This window comes from Panthera leo, chromosome D2 (assembly GCF_018350215.1).
Source record: "Panthera leo isolate Ple1 chromosome D2, P.leo_Ple1_pat1.1, whole genome shotgun sequence".
Taxonomy (NCBI): Eukaryota; Metazoa; Chordata; class Mammalia; order Carnivora; family Felidae; genus Panthera; species Panthera leo.
Window position 1 is genome coordinate 76990642 of NC_056689.1, and position 22126 is coordinate 77012767.

The following is a 22126-nucleotide window of genomic DNA, read 5'->3' on the forward strand; positions in this document are numbered from 1 at the left end:
GTGACAAAGAATAAATCTTTGTTAATTGACCACTGAAACTTTATAACATGCCAGTCCCTCCTCTGGACATAATAATATGTTGGCTCGTAAGAGATCTACAACTTTTGCTCTGACATAGCAAAGGCCATAAAAAACGTCCAGCGAGCATGTCTACAGGCTCAGTAAATACGCATCCCGGGGATCAGAAGGAGACCAGGTTCTTAAATTACACCTATAAATTAATCAAGCCCAGAGCTGCTGGTTTCCCAGCACACATTGGTCTCCTGAGCATTTCTCCCCAAAAGTGCAGCCGCGCTTGCCACAAAGAACCGTTTCGAAGCTGCTCTCTCGGCAGCAAAATGCCAAGAGGCTCAAATCACACGGAGTGCCCCGTATTGATCTGGAAATAGCACGTCTCCTGCTCTGGGGCACCCACTCACTCGCAGAGTGTGGAGAACCTTGCCTGCTCCGTCTTAAAATTGAAATCAAAACGTAGCTACCCTTCGTCTAAAATGGCAGTTTCTTAGCCACTCCAAGGGGTCTGGATGGGGAAAGAACGTTCTACAACTTGGAGGACAAGTGAAAACACCAGAGAATGCTTTTCCTAAAGCCCAGCCTCGCTTATTCTCTGAAGGGTAGGCAGTGGTCGCTTTTGTTGCATAAAAGCACACTAAACCAGTTGGCATGAGGTGATCAAAGCCCTCTGAAGTCTGAGGCGCCCATTAGCCTGCTAAAGACCTCGTGCTAATTACAATTAGCAGAAGGAGCGCGTTGCCTTGTCAAGACTCTACCTGATGCACTCATCCCAGACGGGACAGATCTAGCAGGGTTCCGAGTTTTGTGCCCCCGAACTTTTCTCCAGCCTCTCGAAATCAGCACAGAGGGAGGTCCGGACTAAAACTGATCAGGAGGAAAAGGCCAGGTTTGGAGGGAAGGCGACAGGAAGGAAGGAGCACCCTTTTAGCAACAGTCCAAGTACCTGTAGCTATTCCGTCACCTTCCAGAACACAGGAGTGGCCTGGGAGACGGAGCACCCAGCATAACTTTTTAAAAAAGAAAAAAAAAATGCACGTTTGTAGGAGGTCACCACTTTGTCGCTCTTTCTCTGTCCTCAGCTTAGCTTAGCCTCATTTGCCTCTTGCCTGATTCTGGAAGTCTCGCAGAACTGGGCTGGGTGGGGATCTAGCTTCCTCCAAAACATACGCATTTCTCCTACAGAGACACCAAAGTCTGCAGACCAAGCTCGTCCGGGGAAAGCCCAAGTGTCTCCCCTCCAGCGCCGAAGTCCCTCGGTGACTTCTGGGGGCCGCACCACGTGAAATGCTAGAAGCAAAACACCACTAATTCCTTTGTGCTTGCTCGATGAGGTGGACAGCGGAGTGAAGTTCTGGCCGAGGCTGGGCGGCCTGGGAAGACCAAAGCAGGTGGAGGCAAAGCGCCTTCCCTAATTAATGTCACAGACGGTATTATGTGGCTGGGGGCGGAGTGGCTTCTACCAGCTGGGTGTCAATTTAGGTCTTCTTGGGCGAATTACAGGAGGAGGGCTGTGTGTCACTTACACCCCAAATGTTACCCTGAGCTCTGTGCCTTCCAGAGTGAAACCGGAACGGTAGACGCTCAGGTGACCATAAAGTTATGTCAAAGTTAGATTCAAAAGCGGCCTTCCTGGGCGGCTCAAGTCGGTTAAGCGTCCGACTCTCGATTTCGACTCAGGTCCTTACCTCGCGGTTCGTGAGTTTGAGTCCCGCATCAGGCTCTGCATCGCCTGCTAGGGATTCTCTCTCTCTCTCTCTCTCTCTGCCCCTCCCCTGCTCTCTCTCCCTCAAAATAAATAAACTAAAAAAAATTCAAAAATGCCTTTTCTTTAGTTAAAAGGAGACGTGGCTCTGGGATGATGAAGAATTCTGGGGATTAGACGGTGGCGGTGGTTGTGTAACCACGTGACTGTATTTAATGCCACTCGACTGTACCTTCAAAAGTGGCTAAAATGGTCCATTTCGTTGTTATGCACGCCTTGCCACAATTTTTTTTTTTTAAAAAGAGAGAAGCGGCAAAGGTGACGTGATCACAGAGTGAACAAGATCGATTTCTAGGGTCGCGGAAAACCTACCTTCTCAATTAGTTAAGTGTATTTATCTTGTCCCGTTTACTGACAGCTTTTCTCTGCCCTGACACAAAGGACTCCGCACAAGGTCCCTCCCCATCTCGCGCTTGGTTTTCACGCTGATGCAAAACTCAGACGTCAGTCTCCCCAGGCTCGCTCCAGTGGCGCTGGGGTAAACACAGCTGAGCGCGGTCACGCTGGGAGCCACATCACAGAGCCTCAGCACCACGCCACGAGCCATGGGGGGCAGGGGGCTGCGACATCTTTCAGGAATGCCAAGATTATCAGCCGGAGTCTGCATAGCTGGGTTTCCTCCCTGGGAAGAGTATGACGGAGATGTTTTTTCAAAGTCCCGGAACTAAACATACCTTTTGCTGAACTCCCCAAATCAGAGTATCTTCTCTCAAACGGTTTGCAAAGAAGCTAAAAATCAAATCACCGGGGAGTCCCCCAAATACAGCAGCGCTCACAGTGAAGCTTTTTATGTCGAAGATACTTTTGTCGACACCAAAGAGGGCCCGGTTAGTCTACCTCTGGAAATCTGTCCCAGAAAAATGGGTCACCCGGGTGGCCAACAAATGGGTGTGTGCAAAGCTTGCCACGGTGGCCTCTTCTGTAACGGGAACACAGCCTAAGTCTCCACCCAGGGGGACAATGATTAAGTAAATTACACTCTATCCAAGACAGAAGAGCATACGGGTCACTAATGATAATGAAATAATCGATATGTACAGACACGAGAAGATGTCTACAAAACTAACGTTCGCAGGCTTCATCAACTTTCCTCATTCAAAAGGCCTTAATTCTAGAAGAAGTCAAGAAAACTCTACCACGCTTACGTCTTAGATGTTTTATTTTGCTCCTGGGGTGGTTCAAACAGAAGTAAAAGCTTTCAGCCCATCTGAGCAAACAAGAAATGCCTCCCTTTGGTACAAAGTACACGAAATGATAAAACCTCATTGGTCTTCTTAGAGGCAAACTCAGACACCGAAAATAGAAGGGATTCTGGATACTCCTTGCCGGAAGCATCACCAAAAGAGAAGCTTCCAAATGGTCACCGAGCTCATGGAAGGCTCCACTTCTCACTTTCTGAGCCAGATGAGATGCCCCAAGGCAGCCTGCAACCCTCCCTACCAAACGTTCGGGGACAGTGTCATACATTCTGTTGGCCAGAAGGTAAAATGTAAAGGACTAAATCCTTGACTTTTCTGCCCCGGTCCAGAGTGTAGACTGAACCCAATAAAATGAGGAAGGCCTTCCTTTTTCAAAGAAAGCACAACTGCCCAATGAACCTTCCAGAATAACATCCGATGCCTGTCTAGCGAAATACCACTTTTTCTTTTTGAGGGGAAATATGTCCGGGGCACAATGTGGCCCATCGATTTGCATACTTCTTTGGGATAGAAGTATGGGTGAGAGAACCCTAGAAGGAGGAGGCTCTGCGAGAAAGAAAGAAATAAGTGTTCCTATCAAGATCCAGGCATCTCCATGGATACCAACCATCTCACTGTGGCACTCTGGGGTCTTCTGTGCTGTGACAGTCAACTGACTGTCACCCCGAAGGCCAGCCACAGGCTGCTTTCCCAGACAGGATTAACCAATCTAGAGGGCTCTGCTCAAACCAATGAGGTTCTCGCCTCCTCAACCTCTCTCTTCTCAGAAGGAGAAGCAGGAAATCTTCCCCCTCACAACACCAATACCCCCCCACCCAGCCATCTCTTCCCCACCTCCCACCTGCGTTTGATGTCACTAATGGTGGAAAGATGCGACAGGAGCTCTGGAAGCCGCCTGTCCCCATGGAGCCTGCCCTCTAGGTTGGGAGCCCCTTCTTCTTACAACACGGGGTCATTTCTGCCCTGCCCGCCCCTGACTGTGAAAACACACCAAACACAAACTCAGCACACACAGCAGTGGGCTCTCCTCAAGGAGGAGGAGTCCAGAGAGGCACTCTGGTGGAGGCAGCATTTAAAACAGGAAGGAATCTGATGGCATTGCCAGATTTACATTTTAATGAGAGTTGACTGTAATACTTCCCAACGGGGGTCTCCCGGTTTAAAAAGGTGACTGCAAATGGAGGCCGTACGGAGTTTGGAGAGAAACCCTAAAGATGCCTTGCTTCAGAACTTGCTGCGTTGGGGCGCCTGGGTGGCTCCGTCGGTCAAGCGTCCAACTCTCGATTTCGGCTCAGGTCACGATCTGGCGGTGCGTCCGGATCTGCGCCGACAGCACGGAGCCTGCTTGGGATTCTCTCTCTCCGCCCCTCCCTCTCTTTCTCTCTCAAAATAAATTTTCAAAATTAAAATTAAAAAAGAAAAGAACCTGCCGTGTCAAGAACCACAAACTCCAAATGTTAAGTAACTCGAGAAGCCGTTTTTCTGTTATTCTAATTCGGCACACGCTGGCGGCACAGTTCGAGCTCATACTGGGCACCGTGACTGGCATCCGTGGACTTACGTCTTCGGGCCGGGACTCCTCGCTGACGCTGGGACAGCAGCAGCTTTCTCCCCACGCCCTGCCCTGCCCTACACTTCCCTCCGGGTACGGTCGAGAGATCCCTCTTCTTACAAACCTCTGTAAGACAGTAACTTGTCTGTAACGCTTTCACATCCTCTTTGCCCACACCATAGACCCAACGCCAAAGATGAGGCAGGAGATCAAATATTAACCTTCTCCCCCAGCCACCTCAGCCGGGACCCCTGCCAGAACCGAAAGCAATCCACAAGGCTTCCTTCCTCAACTATGGGGCAGAGGGCAACTGATGGCTTGCGAAGAGCATGGCGAAAACACTGGCATCACCGCCCACGGTGCCTGGGACGAGCAACTTCTTCCCGGTAGTGGTGCGGCAGGAACGCACTTATTTGCTGGCCGGTACGTTGGGAGTGAGGCAGCTGCCCGCCGACCAGCTTTTGCCCCCTGAAATCCCGGTTGTGAAGCGGGTATAAACAGCTGCTCCGAAGTAACCAAAAGCTCATCGAACAGTAGCTCAAAAGAAGTTTTGAAATCTCCGCCCTGGAGGAAAGGAGAGGGGAGGAGGGACCACTCCTTCAACCAGGGCTGCACTGAATACACCTGTCTCAGCCCAGAGATCCAAGAGGAGGTGTGGACCACCTCATGACAGTGACTAAGAGTCAAATCCTATGGTCCTATTATTTAAAAGCACTGCCCCGGGGCGCCTGGGTGGTTCGTTAGGTGAAGCTTCTGACTCTTGAGCTCAGCTCAGGTCATGATCTCACAGTTTCTGGAGTCGAGCCCCACTCAACTCTGCGCTGACAGTGGGGAGCCTGCCTGGGATTCTCTCTCCTTTCTCTCTGCCCCACCCCACTCGCGCTGTGCTCTCCCCCCCCCCCCAAAGTAAATAAACATAAAAAAAATTAAAACAATAAAGCACTGCCCCCTACTACCTCATCCCCCTCCAGGGGGGCTAGGTTTCCACCCCCACTTTACAGACAATGGAACTGAGGCTCAGAGGCTCCTGGACTTCTGACGCCATAGAGCTACCGAAGCTGGAAACGAATGTGAAGGTCTCCACCGTCATTCCCCGCCGAGGTGCGTCCGGCAAGGGCTGGAGCGTCATGAGGGCTGAGTGGCAACGGGCAGGAAGAAGAGAAGGAAATGCGGCAAAAGGACTATGCTTCCTACTCAACCCTGCTGGGCTCCATGACTCTACATTAACGAAACAAGCCTACTTATAAGTATAGCGCTCGCTGTGACGTATTACCTAGCATGGCACCCCAGCCCCCTGTCAACAGGGGGCTTTCTATCCCCCTCCGGCGAGATTTCACAACTCTAGGGCTGGCACGCAGGACCAAAGTCAGGGTAGACACCGCGTCTTAAACCCAGAGCAAGAAAAGGAAAGAATCGGTTGGCGGCAAGATGAATACGGAAAATCAAATGAGGCCTGGCCAGGGAGCGTCTAGGTCAAGATGCTTCAAGTTCAGAACCCCCAGGGGCTCTGTGGGACTGAGGCCGGTGGACGCCAGGGAAATGCACACACGTGGCAACTCAGAAAGTGACAGCCCGGCGTTCAAGGCGCTCAAATCTCTGGGTGCGTTGTTTTGTGCGGTTAATGCCACCTAGGGTCACCCCTCATCAAACGGAGAAACAAAAGCTTTCGTCTAGGAGCCACGGTGTGGCAGAAAATACGGACAGAGTGTGGTCTTCTGTCAGGAGCAAATGAGCAGGAACGATCCTAATTTTGACAGTTTCGGTAAGAACACCAACCAGTTAATCAACGAGGCCACCATTTCATTTACATACACGCTACTTTGTTCCCAACCCGAGAAAGATTCCACAGTTCATTCCGGACAAGTGTAAGGGTCCCCTGAGGGACTCGAACCTGCCTCGGTCGCCCTTCTTCTGCTCAGGGATCACACTGGAGGCTTTGTCTTCCCAGGACAGAGGCTGCCCCAAGCAGTAAACAATTTACGCAATTTCTCCTTCTCCCACTGGGGATGGGCCGCCAAAGGCTCAGAGTGCCAGGTGTCAGCCTCAGAGCCAGGCTTATCAGTCAGTGCCTGGAATAACAGACTCTTCATTCCTCCCGAATACACACCGGAGGGGGGAGGTTAGCACCGGGACAGATTCCTTCGGCTTTCAGGCCCCGTCCCATCATGCCCAGAGCCCAGTTACAGCAGATTTATGTCACGGACTAGTCGACAGCAGGCTTCTGGTCTCCCGCTGAGCAAGTCAGGGCTGGTGAGGTGGCCTCAGTGACCCTCCACCCAGCCAGAGCGGTGCTTGGCCGCTGACTGGCTCCCAACTGTCTACTGAGACACTGTCTAGCGCTTATAATGCTCTTGTCCTAGAGGAGGAGAAATCTCTGGAAAGTCAGATAGAGGGTAATCAGCACATCCAGAGGCACTCACTGTTTCCAACCTCTGCCCCCCAAATGCCCAACGCCAGGTGAAAAGCTCAAAACTTACGGTCTCTGGGATTGCAGAACTGGGACACCCAAAGGGAGAAAAAGTTCGTTAACTCAAAGCCGAAGGGTGTCTGAGGAAGGACGAGCAACTCGTCCGTTCAATACCTTCATCTCTCTCTCTCTCTCTCTCTCTCTCTCTCTGTTATTTTGCAACAGAGCTGAACGTGGGGTGGGGATAACAGCAGTACCTTTTCAGAGTCTTGCAGTGGTCCCTGCTGGTCCACACCACAGGACACCAAAAACAGAGACCTCCATGTGTGGTGGTTGGAGCATTAACCTAGGCTTTGAGGACACCGGATGGAGACCCCAGATCTAGGGTTCAGTTCTCGGCCAATAAATGCCTCACCCCCCCCCCCCACTCCCCAACTTGATGTTCCTCAACTGTAAGAGGGCTGACAGGTGAAGGCAGAGGCCAGCTTGAAGAACCCGGGGCTCTCAAACACCACGATCTTCCTCTGCATCCTGATCAGTCCTGGGACAGCCCTGACGACCACGTTGACCAAAGGCGTAACCCAGCAGGGGCCCCACCTGTTGGTCCCGGCACAGAATTCAGTTTATTTACCAGAAGGTCTGATGGGGTCTAATTAAACCTATTAAAAATGCCCTTTTTTGAAAGTTAATTTAGAAAGACAGAGAGGGAAGTGCAGAGAGAGGGGGAACAGAGAATCCCAAGCAGGCTCTGCCTTGACAGCAGAGAGCCGGATGCGGGGCTCGAACTCATGAGCTGTGAGATCACGGCCTGAGCTGAAGTCAGACGCTCAACCGACTGAGCCACCAGATGCCCCCACAATGCCCTCTAACCCTCCAAAGAGTCCCGGCTTGAGGGGAGAAAACCAGCATTTGTTGTTGGCCCCAGGATGCCAATTTGGTGTTTTCATCTGTTAACCCAACTGATGCCTCATAACCACTGTCGTGGGTTGAACTATGCCCCACCCCCACCCCTCCAAAAAGAGGAGTCCGTGTCCTAACCCCTGGAGCCTGTGACTGTGACCCTACTTGGAAACAAGGTCCTTGTAGTTAACTGAGGGATCCTGAGATGACACTACCCTGTTCCGAGGGCAAGGCCTGAAATCCAGTGACAGGTGACACCTGTGAGCCACAGAGAGGAAGGCCACCGGAAGGCAGAGGCAGACGCCGGAATGACAAGTCACAAGCGGAGAGCTGCTGACGGCCACCAGAAGGCCACCAGAAGCCGGGGAGAGGCGTGAAACAGATCCCCCCCCCCCGCCCCCGCACAGTCTCCAGAAGGACCCAACCCCGCTGAAACCAAAGGTTCAGGATGAGTCCGAGGCCGCAGCTTCCTGGGGACAGAGGCCCCGCCAGAATCCAGGGCTGCAGCGTCCTCCGCGGAGCGATGGCCAAGACCCGCCGGCTCTCTGAGGAGGGCCTGTTTTACTATCGGCACAATTACCCAGAAGCGGTGCTTCACGCTAATTTTCCCCTGCAAGTAAATGGCTGAAAAATAATGGTGTCAATTTTAGTGAGGATCAAGCAAGGCTCCCGAAAGAGCGCCCGTAAACGAGAGCCCTTCCCTCACACACGACAATGGCTGGCCGCTTCGTGCCCGAAAACACAAGAATGTCACTGAAATTACACGGCTTTTAAGTGGGAGTCCTTATGGGGAATGCCGTTCCAAGGAAGGATTTCAATAACAAGATCTCACCCATTTTGATGCTTCGTAACATCTGAACCGCAACCCTATGTAGCATAGCAACAAAAGTAAACCCTTGGAGAGTGTGAACGAGAACAGGACTTGACTTTCGCTGGGAAAGAGGCTCCGGTTTTTCCGGGAGACGCGGACGTGGCCAAGAAGCGGTGATCACGGGGTGGAATCCTGCACTTGGGCCGCGGGGCCACCAGAAACTCGTTGTTCGGGCCTGAATTCCCCTTTGTCGCCACTCGCGGAGACGTTCGGAACGACCGCCTGCCAACCCTGTAAGTCTACATGAGACTCTCGAGCTGACTCACTTCTTATTTTATGAGTGCTTCTCAAAGCAATTACTGGGGTTTTGAGCAAAGATGAGAGTATTTCACACCTCCGTCTTTCCTGAAAATGTCTTATACTCCACTGACTTTTGGCTTCTATTTATAAAGAAGGTTCAAGGCTTGGAAAATTATTAGGGGTTGAGCTTTAATGGATATTCCCAACCAGCATTGTGTCATTATTGGCCCACGTTTGGCTGGGCAATCTCCCAAATTTGTGACATAATCGGGCCTTTCTCTGCATTCATTACTCCATACGCTCTATGCTCCTCTCTACATCACACCACTGAATCATACGCTCTTTTCAACAAGACTGACTGCCAGGGGATTAACATTAGACAGCACAATTCCATTATTCAGCAGCCCAGTTCAAATCCAACCCTAAAACTGTAAGAGAGATTTCAGGGCTTCACAGAGATGAGCTGCCAGAAAGCTCAAAGGAGAGGTGGGGGGGGAGGGGCTTTTGAATGTTTTACATAACAACTCAACCTAAAACCTGCTAGGAGCCAGAGCCCGTGGCTGGGGTGGCCAAGCTGACTGGGGATTCCTGGAATGGTCCCCGACCAATCCCAACGAACAATCTGTAGGCCTACACAGCCATGAGCCCCGCGGATTGCTACAGCACAATTATTTTATTCGCACAATAAACTGCTTGTTTCAAAATTAGGCACTGAGAACTTTTAGCCCCCGAACCTTCTTTCCTTAAATAGAAACACTTTCGTGTCAAATTCAGGAGATGTGAGGCCCAATGTGAATTCCACGTTGTGTGCTTAACCAACAGATTTACGGCACATCGATGCCAAAATAAATGTTCACCATTTTCGTCCCATATTTGAGCGTTACTTCTTTGTGTTTGATTTGTAAAATATCTGTACGTGGTAACTCCCACTAAGAAACCTTCCACGAGTATCTCTGTGAGAAAAGAGGGTTCTGGAAACTCAGTCTTTTATGAATGCCCACAGGAGCAACATTATGTGAAAGCAACCTAATTTCACAGTAAGGCTTCTGAAGGACAAGAACTTTTTTCACTGAATCCTTATGTACACATGGAAATAAAGACGATCTCATGCTTTCCTAGGGGGAGTTCCTTCTGGATTTAATTTAACTTGATAGAAAATCTAAAAATGGCTTCTGTTTAATTTTCAGTTAACCTAAAACTTCCATTAGCCAAAATCTATGAAATTTGGTCAGTCAAGCTTTTGGAAGGTTTCTTAATGGTTCTTTGGGCAATTCAGGTATCTGTGGGGCCTCTCTTCAAAGAGTTTATAGTTTACTGAAGGAGAAGAAATGCCCACATATGAAATAATACTAGGGACACACGCGTAGAAAATGATGGAGGAAAGCCTTCGTTCATAGACGCGGTGGTGGGGCAGGAGTCTGTGGAGAAACAAAGGGTCACGTTAAGGCAAAAATCAATCGAGGCGAGCTTGGGCTGGAGGCCTTGGGAGCTGGCAATCTGCAAGTGGAGAAGGGCGAACCGGTTAGCTAACCCCCAGCCAGGTCAGGTGGTGATGCCGTGAGTCAGGGTGGAGGACAAGGCAGAGCAAAGATGGATCGTGCCAAAGAAGAGATCTTAGCCCACCATCCCTGCAATGAGGGGACACATCCTAGGTACCTCCAGTCCTCCAACAAGACAGAGAAACACCCTTCCTTTATCAGTTACAAGAAAACCCATCATAAAGGGCAAGATAGGAAGACATTTGAATTCCAGGACAACAGCCTATTGATCTTAAGACATCTAATTAAAGTAGCCTACCTATCTGAGCACTTAGATAAAAAGGAATTTACAAGCCCATATACACAGTTCCCTTTCCACGGGAGCTGAACCCACAGTAGAGCACTGAATGACTTTCTTCTGATGGAAGCAAAGGGCCCCTGGACACTATCCTTCCTCCAGCCAGCTAGAAGTTCAGTCATCACAATACCTTTTCCTTTACTCTTTAGCCAGCATTGCCCAATTGCCCTTCTTTGGATAATGCTGCCTCCCTTTTAAAAACCAAGTTCTCCTAGCGCGTATCTGTACCCTTTCCCTGAACACACGAACGTTCTTAAGAGTAATGCCGGCTTTCAGAGTGTCAACACATTTCACACCACGTCCATTTCACCCAGAACGGTGCTAGGGAACCAAGAGGATCACACAAAATACGTAAAACATGGCTAATCGGGAAACAGGAACATCGTCAAATGATGGAAGAATCCTTCTCAAACAACAGCTTACGTTCAGAGAGAAGGAAAACGAACCAACGGTTTCTCTCCTTAAACCATGGGAGAAACCAGACCCACTTTCGCAGGGTTAAACGAGTCAAGCTGTAGCAGGCGGGCGTACAGCTGTCCCTCGGGGAGAAGCAAACTCACCAACAACATCAAGGTGGTACGTGTGATTGATAGAGCCATACTCATTCTCCACCACACAGGTATAATTGCCTTTGTCAGAGGGGACCACGCTCTCCATAATAAGACTCCAGTGCTGGTTCCGTACCTGAAAAGATCAAAGGAAAGGTGGTTATTTAACAATCTTAGCATAAATTACCAGGTACTCTGCCATCTTGATTTAAAGAGAAGTTGGAGGAGACAAGGAAGGTAGAGAAGAATCACCTGAATTGTCAATTTCCCTCGTACTAAGCACACAGAACGGAGCCAAACGAAAACAATCATTATCGTCATGGTGAATGTCGAGCAAGGGGGATACTGACATGTTCAGATATGCAAGTGTATGGAGTGAGTCTGTCGATGAAGGATGGGTTCCTCCAGGAGCTGCCAAATGGCCAGACCATTGGCCTGCAACGGTATCAGTGCCCCAGAGCAGGGGAGCCGAAAGGTCGCTCATCCACTAGGAAGCCTCAGGCCCCACAGCGCCAAGGAACCACTTAGAGCCAGCACCAATGAGCACCTGCTGTATGCCAGGATTACTGTGCATATTCTGTTTGGCCTCAGCTAATGTGATTCTCCCAAGGAGCCCACAAGCTAGGTACTGTACTGCTCCTGGAGCCTTCCAGTCTGAAAACCTGCCATTTCTTCCCCCATCACCCCCAGATGCTGTCTGGAAGTCTCAAGAAGTTTCAACTGGGAACACAGGCCTGCCCCTCCCATCTCTGGCAATGCCTAAACAGATGCTACATGTTCCCGAGAGATACACTCAGAATGCCAAATATGGGAGCAATGAATCCTTAGGAAACCTAAGTTGTATATCCGTCTGCTTACAAACTCCTTGAGACTTTTCAGAGAGATAAGCGGCACGTGTGAAAATAAGTTATTGTGATTCCCACCCACCGTTCTGTCAACATGCGAACAGACTAGACTCCAACATTCGCACCTGGCTTTTAAAATATTTTAATAGACTCAAACTCTCAAGCGAGCGTGACTTTTCCTTGCAAAGAGCCAAAATGCAGATTTCACCTTGCAGGTTTAAGGCTTTAAGGTTTTCCCCCAAATCCAAATCATGTTTTAAAGGCATTTTGGACGAGGCACTCTAGAGAAACGGAGAAGGGGGAAAGAAAAAAAAAAAAAAAAGCCAGGGGCCCTCGTGGTCTTAACTATGATTTCAGGAATTCCAACTGACCTTCTGCATGATTCCCTGAGCGCTGCAAGTGTTTTCTGCCTTAATCACATAAAAACTGCTAATACCAGCCGAGCCTCGGCAAGCACATGAGTGAGTCAAGGAACTAGAGAATAAAGATCATCTCATGAATGCTCCATTACAAAAGCGGGAGGGCAGAGCAGCTGTCCGCTTTGAAAAGCGGCGCCGACAGAGGTAAGGGGTTATCAGAGCCTGTTACGACTCGAGGCGCGTCATGTCAGAGGTTCAGCTCTGTGCAGGCCAGCACCGCAAGAGCAGCCACCGATGCAGAGGTCACAAACGAGACCACTGCCCATCACGGGCGGTCTTATGCAGGATCACGGGGGTGAGGGCTGGACTCCTCCTCACCAAGCACAAGCGCTGAAGAGTGAGCTCTGGGCAGACGGTCCCTTTGCTCCAGCTGCGGCAGCCCACCAGGTCCCCCCTGTATCACCATCAAGACTGTCCCGGTCTTAATGTCGTGGAGCTGGCGGGGGGACCGTCCTTCTCGCTGTCACAGGTGAAAAGTCCGGCGGTAAGAGGACGCTGCGGGCATCAGACCCCACAACGGAGAGAAATCTGTACTCTGCTTGGGAGAAGCCCCGCTTCCTGCTCCTGGCTGGGCCACGCACTTGTAGGAGAGCCAAACAAGAGGCCAGGGTCCTGCTAAGGAGGGGTAAGCACCGTAGGTGCACAGCCTATAGAAGGAATGTTGTGAAGGAGCCGAGGCGGTTGCTAAATGTCCCAGGGCAGTGAGACTTCTCCACCCAAATCTCCCCGCCCCCTCCGGGTGCTACCCTGGAGCTGGGTGCTAACAAACTCCTTGATTCAACTTGAGGCAGGTGGGCCCATGCAGAGACCCGCCCTCCCCCCAAGCGTGCAGGGGCTATCAGAAGCGGGACTTTCCTGGACTCTGAAAGAGCTAATCACACAGAGGGTAACTTAGGGATGAAGCCAGAGGCCCTAACGTCACCAAGCCACGTAATCCAGCATTTAGCCCTGCTGTAAATATTCAGTTCTTTGAGCCCCCGCTCAAATGTCATGCCCATAAGCCCTTAATCACGACTAGTGCCTGTCTCTGGACCCCATCCAAACTGTCAATGTCTTTCTCGCGCCTGGATCCAGATTTGGCACGGGGCGCAGTCCAAATGGGGCTGAACGTGAACTGCACAGGGAGGGCATCATCTGCTTCTGCCCAAGACATTAAATCTTGGCATACGCAGCTCAGCATACCGCTGCCGTTGGTAACCCTAGGGCAGCTCCAGTCTCTCGTTGGGGCCACGGCATTCCACGGGAGAGCCTCCTTCAAGAGCGTGTGCTCCCTGAATATTTACTTCCTGGAGATGCACTACAATTATTAATAAGTTACCATTTATCGAATGCTTTCACGATGGGAAACACAGTTACCAAACAAGGGGTTTCTGCCCCTTTGGAGACCTTGGTACTCAATCAATATCGCCCCATGCAGTGCTGTTAATATTTGTTTTCTTACACCATTGCCCTAGTATTTGATTCCTGGACATAACGACCAATCCCAAATGTTATGAGCTGTGGCATTTTCCAAAGGGACGCCCTTAGAAGCTGCCAACGGTGGGAAGGCTTGACGCTTTAGCAGGGGATATCCTACCATTAATTAGTGGTCGCTTAATGACAAGCCGAGAGAGTACAGACAGCAACTCTATCAAGATGAGGAAACAAAGGCACAAAGACTTCTTGTGTCTCTTTTCTGAACACTCCGTTTCCAAACCACGATTCAGTGTAAACCTACAGACACTACCCTTCCAACAAAAATGTAAGATGTCCTTTTCAGTGTGGTTTTTTGTTGTTGTTGTTGTTGTTGTGTGTGTGTGTGTGTGTGTTTTTAATTCCTCATCTTTTTAAGTGCCACAATTCCTCCGCCAGTTAGGTCAGAGTCACATCTTTGCACTGGCAGAAGAGAGAATGTAAATACCCAATAAACATATGAAAAGATGCTTAACCTCATTAACAATCAGGGAAATGCAAATTAAAACAATAATGAGATGCTGTTATTCACCGGCTGATTAACAAAAATTAGGAAGATCCATGCCATTGAGTACTTAAGAGTGTAAGTAAAAAGAGACTCCAATTGAGAATAGGAACATAAAGTAGGAAAAAACCTTTCTGTAAAATAATTTCGCAGGGGGTGTTAAAATTAGCAACACATTTTTTTTTAACCCAGTTAATTCCACTTCTAGAAATCTAGGCTACACAGAGAACCAGGAGGATTACTTCAAGGCACATGAACAAGATGACTGCTTCGAGCACTGCTTGTGACAGCAAAATCGAATCCATCAGGAAGAGGGCCATTAACAACACATAGCTCATCCTACAGGACTTAATTCATTCCAACAAAATAGCACACAGTCATTAAAAAGGAGGAGGTATTGGTAAGTTCAGACCTGGTAAGGTGTTATTTATAGTTACCGATAAATGAGGGGCGCCTGGGTGGCTCAGTTGGTTAAGCGTCCGACTTGGGCTCAGGTCATGTTCTCACGTGGCTTGTGAAGTTCAAGCCCCGCGTCAGGCTCTATGCTGACCGCTCAGAGCCTGAAACCTGCTTCGGATTCTGTGTCTCCATTTCTCTCTGCCCCTCCCCCACATGTGCTCTGTCCCTCTCTCTCTCCTCTTTCTCTCAAAAACACATCAGCATTAAAAACAATCTTTTTAAATAGTTATTGATAAATGAAAAAAAAAGAGGTTGGATAAAAATGTGTATTCAGGATGCCACTGTATAAACACACACACACACACACACACACACACACACACACACACACACACCACAGATGCCTATAGCCCTGAATCTATAAGCCTGACTGTATAGTCAGAAGGAAAGCTAAAGTCGGAAAGGAAATGTACTAAATTATCAGCAGTACATTTTATATAATTTCATGGTGTGATTGTGCATGTTGTTTGCTTGTTTCCTATTTTCACCCTTTCAAATTCAAACAGGAATCGCACACATTTGACCAAAAAGTCAAATAAAACCTCTCCGCCGGCGTCCCCTGCTGCAGAACCACCGCATCTGGAATTTGCTGGCAGCCTGAGGGCGAGAGCTGGGGGCGCAGAGACGTCCTGCACCCAATGACACCCGTGCCATCCTTCCTTCTCACCCTGCCCGTGGCCAAACCCCTGTAGAAAATTCATCATTAGTTTTCATCTGCCAATGAACAGAATTAGACAGCGTTGAGGCTTCAAGACGATGTTCGCTGAAGGCTTTTAAAAAACAACATTGCAATACTGAAACAAAGCAGACTGAAGGTCATGGCCTCAACTCTTTCCCTCCTAACACAAAAAGTGGATTCCACGAACATTCCACACCGTCGTCACAAAGACGACGAAGAGGGGGGCCAGACGGGTTTTTTCAGAATTCCTCTGCTACCTAAATCTCCCGAGGTGCATGTTAAACACCCAGCTACCTTCAGGAGACAACTGGGAATGTAGATTTAGTTTGTATGATACCAAAACACCTAAGTGAAAGGTGAAAGGTCAAAGACCCAGGCTGTCACCTGGATGTTTGGTTTCCACAGTGAAACCAAAAAAAAAAAAAAAAATCTGGACATTTCCAAATACCTAGGTGTTCAATAACAAGCAGAATAAACATCCAGAAGCCAGATAGAAAGTTTTGCTCCATGCCAAGTCAAAGAATACTGTGTCCGTGTGACGGCAAATACTCCCGACACTTCCTTCCACCGGTATCAGGGTGCAATTTATGGAGAAAGGCAGCAATCCCTTGGACCGCTGGCCTTCATAAAGGCAGCCCGTGATCTACAGCTCAACATCAACCAGGTGGCATTATGATGCATGAAGTCTTGCTGTCCCAGGCCAGACCCCCATCGTCGACAGGCTCCTGGGATCTCGAAACCACGTCGCTGGAGGTGTGCACAAACTGAATACATGTGTCAAGGGCTGTGGCACTCCCTGGTGCTTATCACCAGGCAGATGTGGAGGCAAAAGCCCGATTAATGCTTAAGTTGCCCAAGTCTGCTTCTCAGGAGGTGTCCAGAGAGCAGGGCGAGGCGAGCTCTGACCCTCTAGGACACAACTGCAGAAACTCTTCCCCCCAGCTCACTACACAAAGCATGGATCTCCCGGAGAAGTGGGAAGAGATTTACACAAGGCAAGAAAAGCGAGTGGAAGTGGGAGGGCGGGCCAAGACCGCCAGCAGGGCACTTGCTGCCTTTTGAAATAAACTCTTTAAAAATCTCACGACCTTCCTCAAAAAAGCTCAATGAAGAATCACCAGATGACCCAGCATAGCACTGCTACGTAGATACCAAAGGAACTGAAAGCAAGGACTCGAACAGGTACGTGCACACCCACGTTCACACAGCTACACCAACCGCAAGAGTCAAGAGGTGGAAACGTCCCCAGTGCCTGTCAACAGATGAACGGATAAACAAACTGGGGTCTCATCCATATAATGGAGTATTATCCAGCCGTGAAAAAGGAATCAAGGTCTGATTGTTGCTACCACACACAGAAGGACAGATACACACAACAGATAGAAGGACAAATAGCCTATGATTCCACTTACCTGCATCACCTGCAACAGGCAAATTCAGACAGAAAGATTAGAGAAATGGAGAACTGCCTCTTAACGGATACAGAGTTTCTGTTTAGGGTGATGAAAAATAAATAACAAGTTTTACGTTACGTGTATTTCAGCACAATTTGTAAAAATCCCATACAGGTCAAGGAAGTGGGAACAGCAGCATCAGATGCCCAGCTTTGCTCTCAACAGAACACCTTTGGGCCAACGGATCCTCACATGTTCCTGGGATGCCAGCACTATTTCCAGATTTCTAATTTACCACCAGTGTTTCTTACAAAAACATGGAACCACATCTGAAGAAAGTTAAGTCAGAGCATCAACTGTGGAAGAAAACCACTTGGGTCCAAATGTCAGCCCTGCCACCGAGGAGTCACGTGACCAGCCTCATCTGGAAAAGGGGTAAAACAACAGCGCTCCCCTGTTTGGGCTGCGCAGGGGACCCAGCGCCATGGCAGACAGTGGGGGGCACCTTGCACGGTCAGGACATGTGGGAGCGGTCAGCACATGTTGGCTGATGGCAACATACACCTGCTTCCTCATCACAGACTGCCTGCTCTGGGATTAAAGCTGAACTGTCTTGGCTGAGAAAGAGCTCAACAAAGTATAAATATATTAATAAGGACAAGGGTAGTGATTTTTCCAAATAAACAGATTTTGGGATTAAGCATACCATTTAAGCAAAGGTCTCTAACGTGACTTCTAAGTAACCCAGAAAATGTAAATCTAATTAACCTACCCATCAAAACCATCAGGTTTTCATTGTGATTATAAGAAAAGGGGTTTTACCCTGTCTTTTCTTGGATCTGAAATAGACTAGGAAATGGACAGTCCAAACTGTGTCATGCTTCACTCTGCTCAGGGGCTCCATGGGAGTTCCAACCTCCAGATGCCTGAAGCCAATGCTCTTGTGCCAGTTTCACGGCCAGGTTGAGGGAGGGCTTTGTCCTGTGATCTCTCTTGGTTCTTATAGTTACTAGGTGGCATGAAATGCAATTTTTAAGAATACTCTTCCCCTCTATGTTTCAGTCATTACCTGGGCACGACTTGGGAACTGAGGTGGTCTATTAATTACCCCGGTCCTGTGGCTTTCCTGCATTAAATTGTAATTATTGTTCAGAGCCCTATGAAATATCTAGCCTTAAAGGTAAACTCTTTCTTCTAAAAAAAATTCTGTGCTATTGTTGATGATAAAAAATGGTTGATGGTTATGCTACTAAATCACAGTTGGGAGAGGGTTAGACGTTCAAGATCATCTGTCCAAACTTGTCATTTTAAGGACAGGTGGCCTTAAACACGAAGAGCTTAAACAACTTGCCCACCGTCAAGACTGATGAAAAAGCCCGGGCATAAGCACAATTAGGGAGATACAGTTATGCTTCAAATCGACCTCTACCACCATAAATAATAACATCCAACCAGCCTTTGCCCACATACTAAGAAAAACAATATGACTCTTAATCACCTAAGGAAGGCTCAGCATGAGTTCTTTGGTAAACAAGACTGAGCCATACCAAAGAGCTCTACTGGTCATTTTAATTAAAATGAGCTTCCTGTCCCATTTCATAATTCTCTTTGATTTTGTTTTGGCTTTTTGTGTTCCCTTCTCCCTTCCTTGGCCACATAGGCAGACCACTTCAGAACAAGCTGGAACGCCATGGGTGAGGGCCAAGGTGCCGGATCCATAAACAGGTAGAAAGAACTAGACAGACAGTTGAGCTAGACAGAGTCACCATGGTTTATAGAAGGAGATTTATGAAGAAAAAAAAAAAAATCACAGAAATAACACACATTTGTTTGCGGAAACTTTCAGGTCTTGCTTTCTGGAAAAATACATCTTGGAAAACTTGACGCTTTGCTTCTTCGTTAACTAAAGTGGCAAAGGGATAGGAGTCAGAGGAGAGGGGCGTTTGGACATGGGGCTGTCCATGTGTCAGTAAGGTCTCTGCTTTAGGGGGAGTGCATTGTATACACGGGTTCCCTCGAGGCGAACGCTGGAGAAGCAGAATTCTTTAAAAGTGTCTGTGGACACACTGTAGACAGTGTTTGCAAACCTGGCGGTAACCCCATGCTCCTGCCTCTACCCTGTTCGAGCCCTGAAGGAAGACGCCTGCACCAGCAGGAGAGATTGGACCAATGGGAGGTTGGGGCATGCCGGCCTCTGTGACCACCAAGGACTTCGTGACCTGGGGACCTGGGTTGAGTCCATGGAATTTCTGAGAGAACCAGTATCCCCCAAATCAACGTCCAGTGCCACAACTGTTGTGAAAACTCCTTACTAAATCCAGATTGACCATCTTTGCGTTTGATGGGGTGATCCCCCCACCAACCCCCCCCCCCACCAACCCCCCACAGCCCAGGGCGCTCAGGCATTGCCATGGACTCTTCTCCAGAGAAAGTCCAGCGAGGCCAGAAATGTGCCCGCATCACCTCCGACCAGCACACCATGTTTTTTTTTTTTTTAATAGCAAAATATAAGTTTTTTAAGATTTTATTTTTTAAGTCATCTCTACACTCAATGTGGGGCTCGAACCCACAATACCAAGACCGAGAGTTGCACGCTCTGCCGACTGAGCCAGCCAGGCGTCCCTAGAGCAAAATGTACTTTAGATTTTTGTTCCCATGCACTCAAATTCCCACTCTTTCGCTCCAGAAACGGCTCAAACATGAAACAACAAAAAAACTTTTGGTCATCTGTGCCTCCACGGGAACAGGTTAAAGGTATTCTGCTAAAGGTTCCCCACGTTGTTTTTAGGGTGCAGGTGCTCTCCAGTTAGTAGAATGTTGTCCTCAATAATTAAAACTGAACTACTACACCTGTTAAAAATCAAGCAGCATTTCCTCATCAGGCACCCTCAGCCTTCTGGCACATTTATAATCACTAATTCAGATTCGCAAAAACTTCCTTACCCAGAATAATGATGTTGGTCCTATTTATTTTGAGACCAGGAGTTTCTGGAGGCTCATTAATTCTTTTAACTTCTTTCCACGGCTGTCGTAAGTGAGGAAATTAGTTAACCACCAGGATTTTGACCACCAGCCTTATACTTTAGTCGTATTGAAATGTATCAGTGGAACAGCATCAATTATGTTTTTGGAGAGCGTTTGGTGGTTAGAATGATCCCCAGGGGCCACGACTGTGGCGGTTTTAACTCTTTCTTTCCAAGCAGCACCACCTAATGAAATCTTTGTCAATTCGTCCTTTACAAAGAAAGCAAGCCGACCTTCCAATCTCGTTGTGCCTGCTATGAGGACTGACCTAAGGGTGGAGAGAAAAACCACCCTCCTGCCTACTAGTCCCACCAACAAGCAGGAATCACGGAAGCTCAGCGAGGTGCATCTGCTTCCAGAACTTCAGAGGCACCCACCTCCCAGCAGGTGTATCTCACATCTGTTTCACACACAAACTGCCCCACACATGCTAGGAATCTATTCATAGGCTTTTCCCTATTATCCTCTGGGATTGAGCATCTAGTTACTTTTTTTTTTTAAATGTTTGTTTAGGGGCGCCTGGGTGGCGCAGTCGGTTAAGCGTCCGACTTCAGCCAGGTCACGATCTCACGGTCCGTGAGTTCGAGCCCCGCGTCAGGCTCTGGGCTGATGGCTCAGAGCCTGGAGCCTGTTTCCGATTCTGTGTCTCCCTCTCTCTCTGTCCCTCCCCCGTTCATGCTCTGTCTCTCTCTGTCCCACAAATAAATAAAAAAAACGTTGAAAAAAAAAAAAAAATGTTTGTTTATATTTGAGAGAGAGAGAGAGAGAGTGTGTGCGTGAGCAGGGGAGGAGCAGAGACAGACGGGGCGCCATAGGATCCAAAGCAGGCTCTGCACCGAGAGCAGAGAACCCGATGCGGGGCTCACACTCATGACCCATGAGATCATGACCCGAGCCACAGTTGGACACTCAACCAACTGAGCCGCCCAGGCTTCCAGCTGTGTCTAAATGTTAAAAGTCACAAATTTTTGAAGAAGACAATCCTTTAAAGGTGAGAATTGAGTATGGTATTTCAGAAGAGGCCCCCAGAGCACTTTGTGGGGAGAGGAGGTCCACTTAACCACAGCAGTGACGGGTCAGGACTCAAGTACCCTCTCAAGTGACACTGGTGTGTTAGACACAGGTATACAGCAGAAAGTCCTGACTTTTCCCGGTATCTCACTCCTGCCACCAGGAAGTCCTCTTCTACCTGGTTCTTAACAAGCTGGGATGCAGGCTAGAGCATCCTCTAATTTATCCCCCTTGCAGGTTTCCAAGATGGCTCCCAGTGATTCCCCAGGTCTCCTGATATTCATGCCCTTGGGGATTTAATCTCCTCCCCTAATGATTTACTTAATAACACAAAACAGCCAAAGTGGTAGGATGTCACTTCCATGATTAGGTTACAAAAGGCTGTGACTTCTATCTTCTTCACACGCTACCTCTTCTTGTCTGCTCTCCCTGAGGAAGAGCTGCCGTACTAAGAGGCCCATGGGGGGAGTGAGGAACTGAGGGCAGCCTCCAGCCCGCAGCCAGGAAGGAAATGAGGCCTTTGGCCCAACAACCTGCAAAGAAGTGAATCCAAGAACCACGGGAAGGAGTCTGGAAGCAGGTCCTTCCCCAGCTGACCCTACAAATCAGACTTCCAGACTCAAACCTTAGTTGCAATCCTGTGAGAGGCCTTGAGGTGAAAGGCCCGGCTAAGCCACACCTGGATTCCTGACCCACAGAAACTGTGAAATAATACATGCTGTTTAGAGGTGCCTGGGTGGCTCAGTCGGTTAAGCGTCCGACTTTGGCTCAGGTCATGACTCGTGGTTCATGAGTCCAAGCCCTGCGTTGGGCTCTGTACTGGTGGCTCGGAGCCTGGAGCCTGCTTCGGATTCTGTGTCTCTCCCCACCTCCCCTCAAAAATAAATATAACATTAAAAAAATTTTTTTAAATAAAAATGTCGTTTAAAGTCACTGGTCTTGGGATAATTTGTTACACGGTAATAGGTAACTAATGCACCCGTTCAGGCTTTCCAAACACACCAAAGA

At 48.8% G+C, this 22126-nt stretch overlaps 1 protein-coding gene across 15 annotated transcripts in view; it reads right to left on the reverse strand.

Moving 5' to 3' along the window:
* FGFR2 (fibroblast growth factor receptor 2) overlaps positions 1 to 22126 on the reverse strand; it is a 108508-nt gene that overhangs the window by 44069 nt on the left and 42313 nt on the right. For all 15 annotated transcript variants that reach the window (XM_042907859.1, XM_042907858.1, XM_042907857.1 and 12 more), the window contains one exon: positions 11343 to 11466. In XM_042907859.1, coding sequence (XP_042763793.1) covers positions 11343 to 11466 — 124 coding nt within the window. The remainder of the gene's footprint in view (positions 1 to 11342; positions 11467 to 22126) is intronic.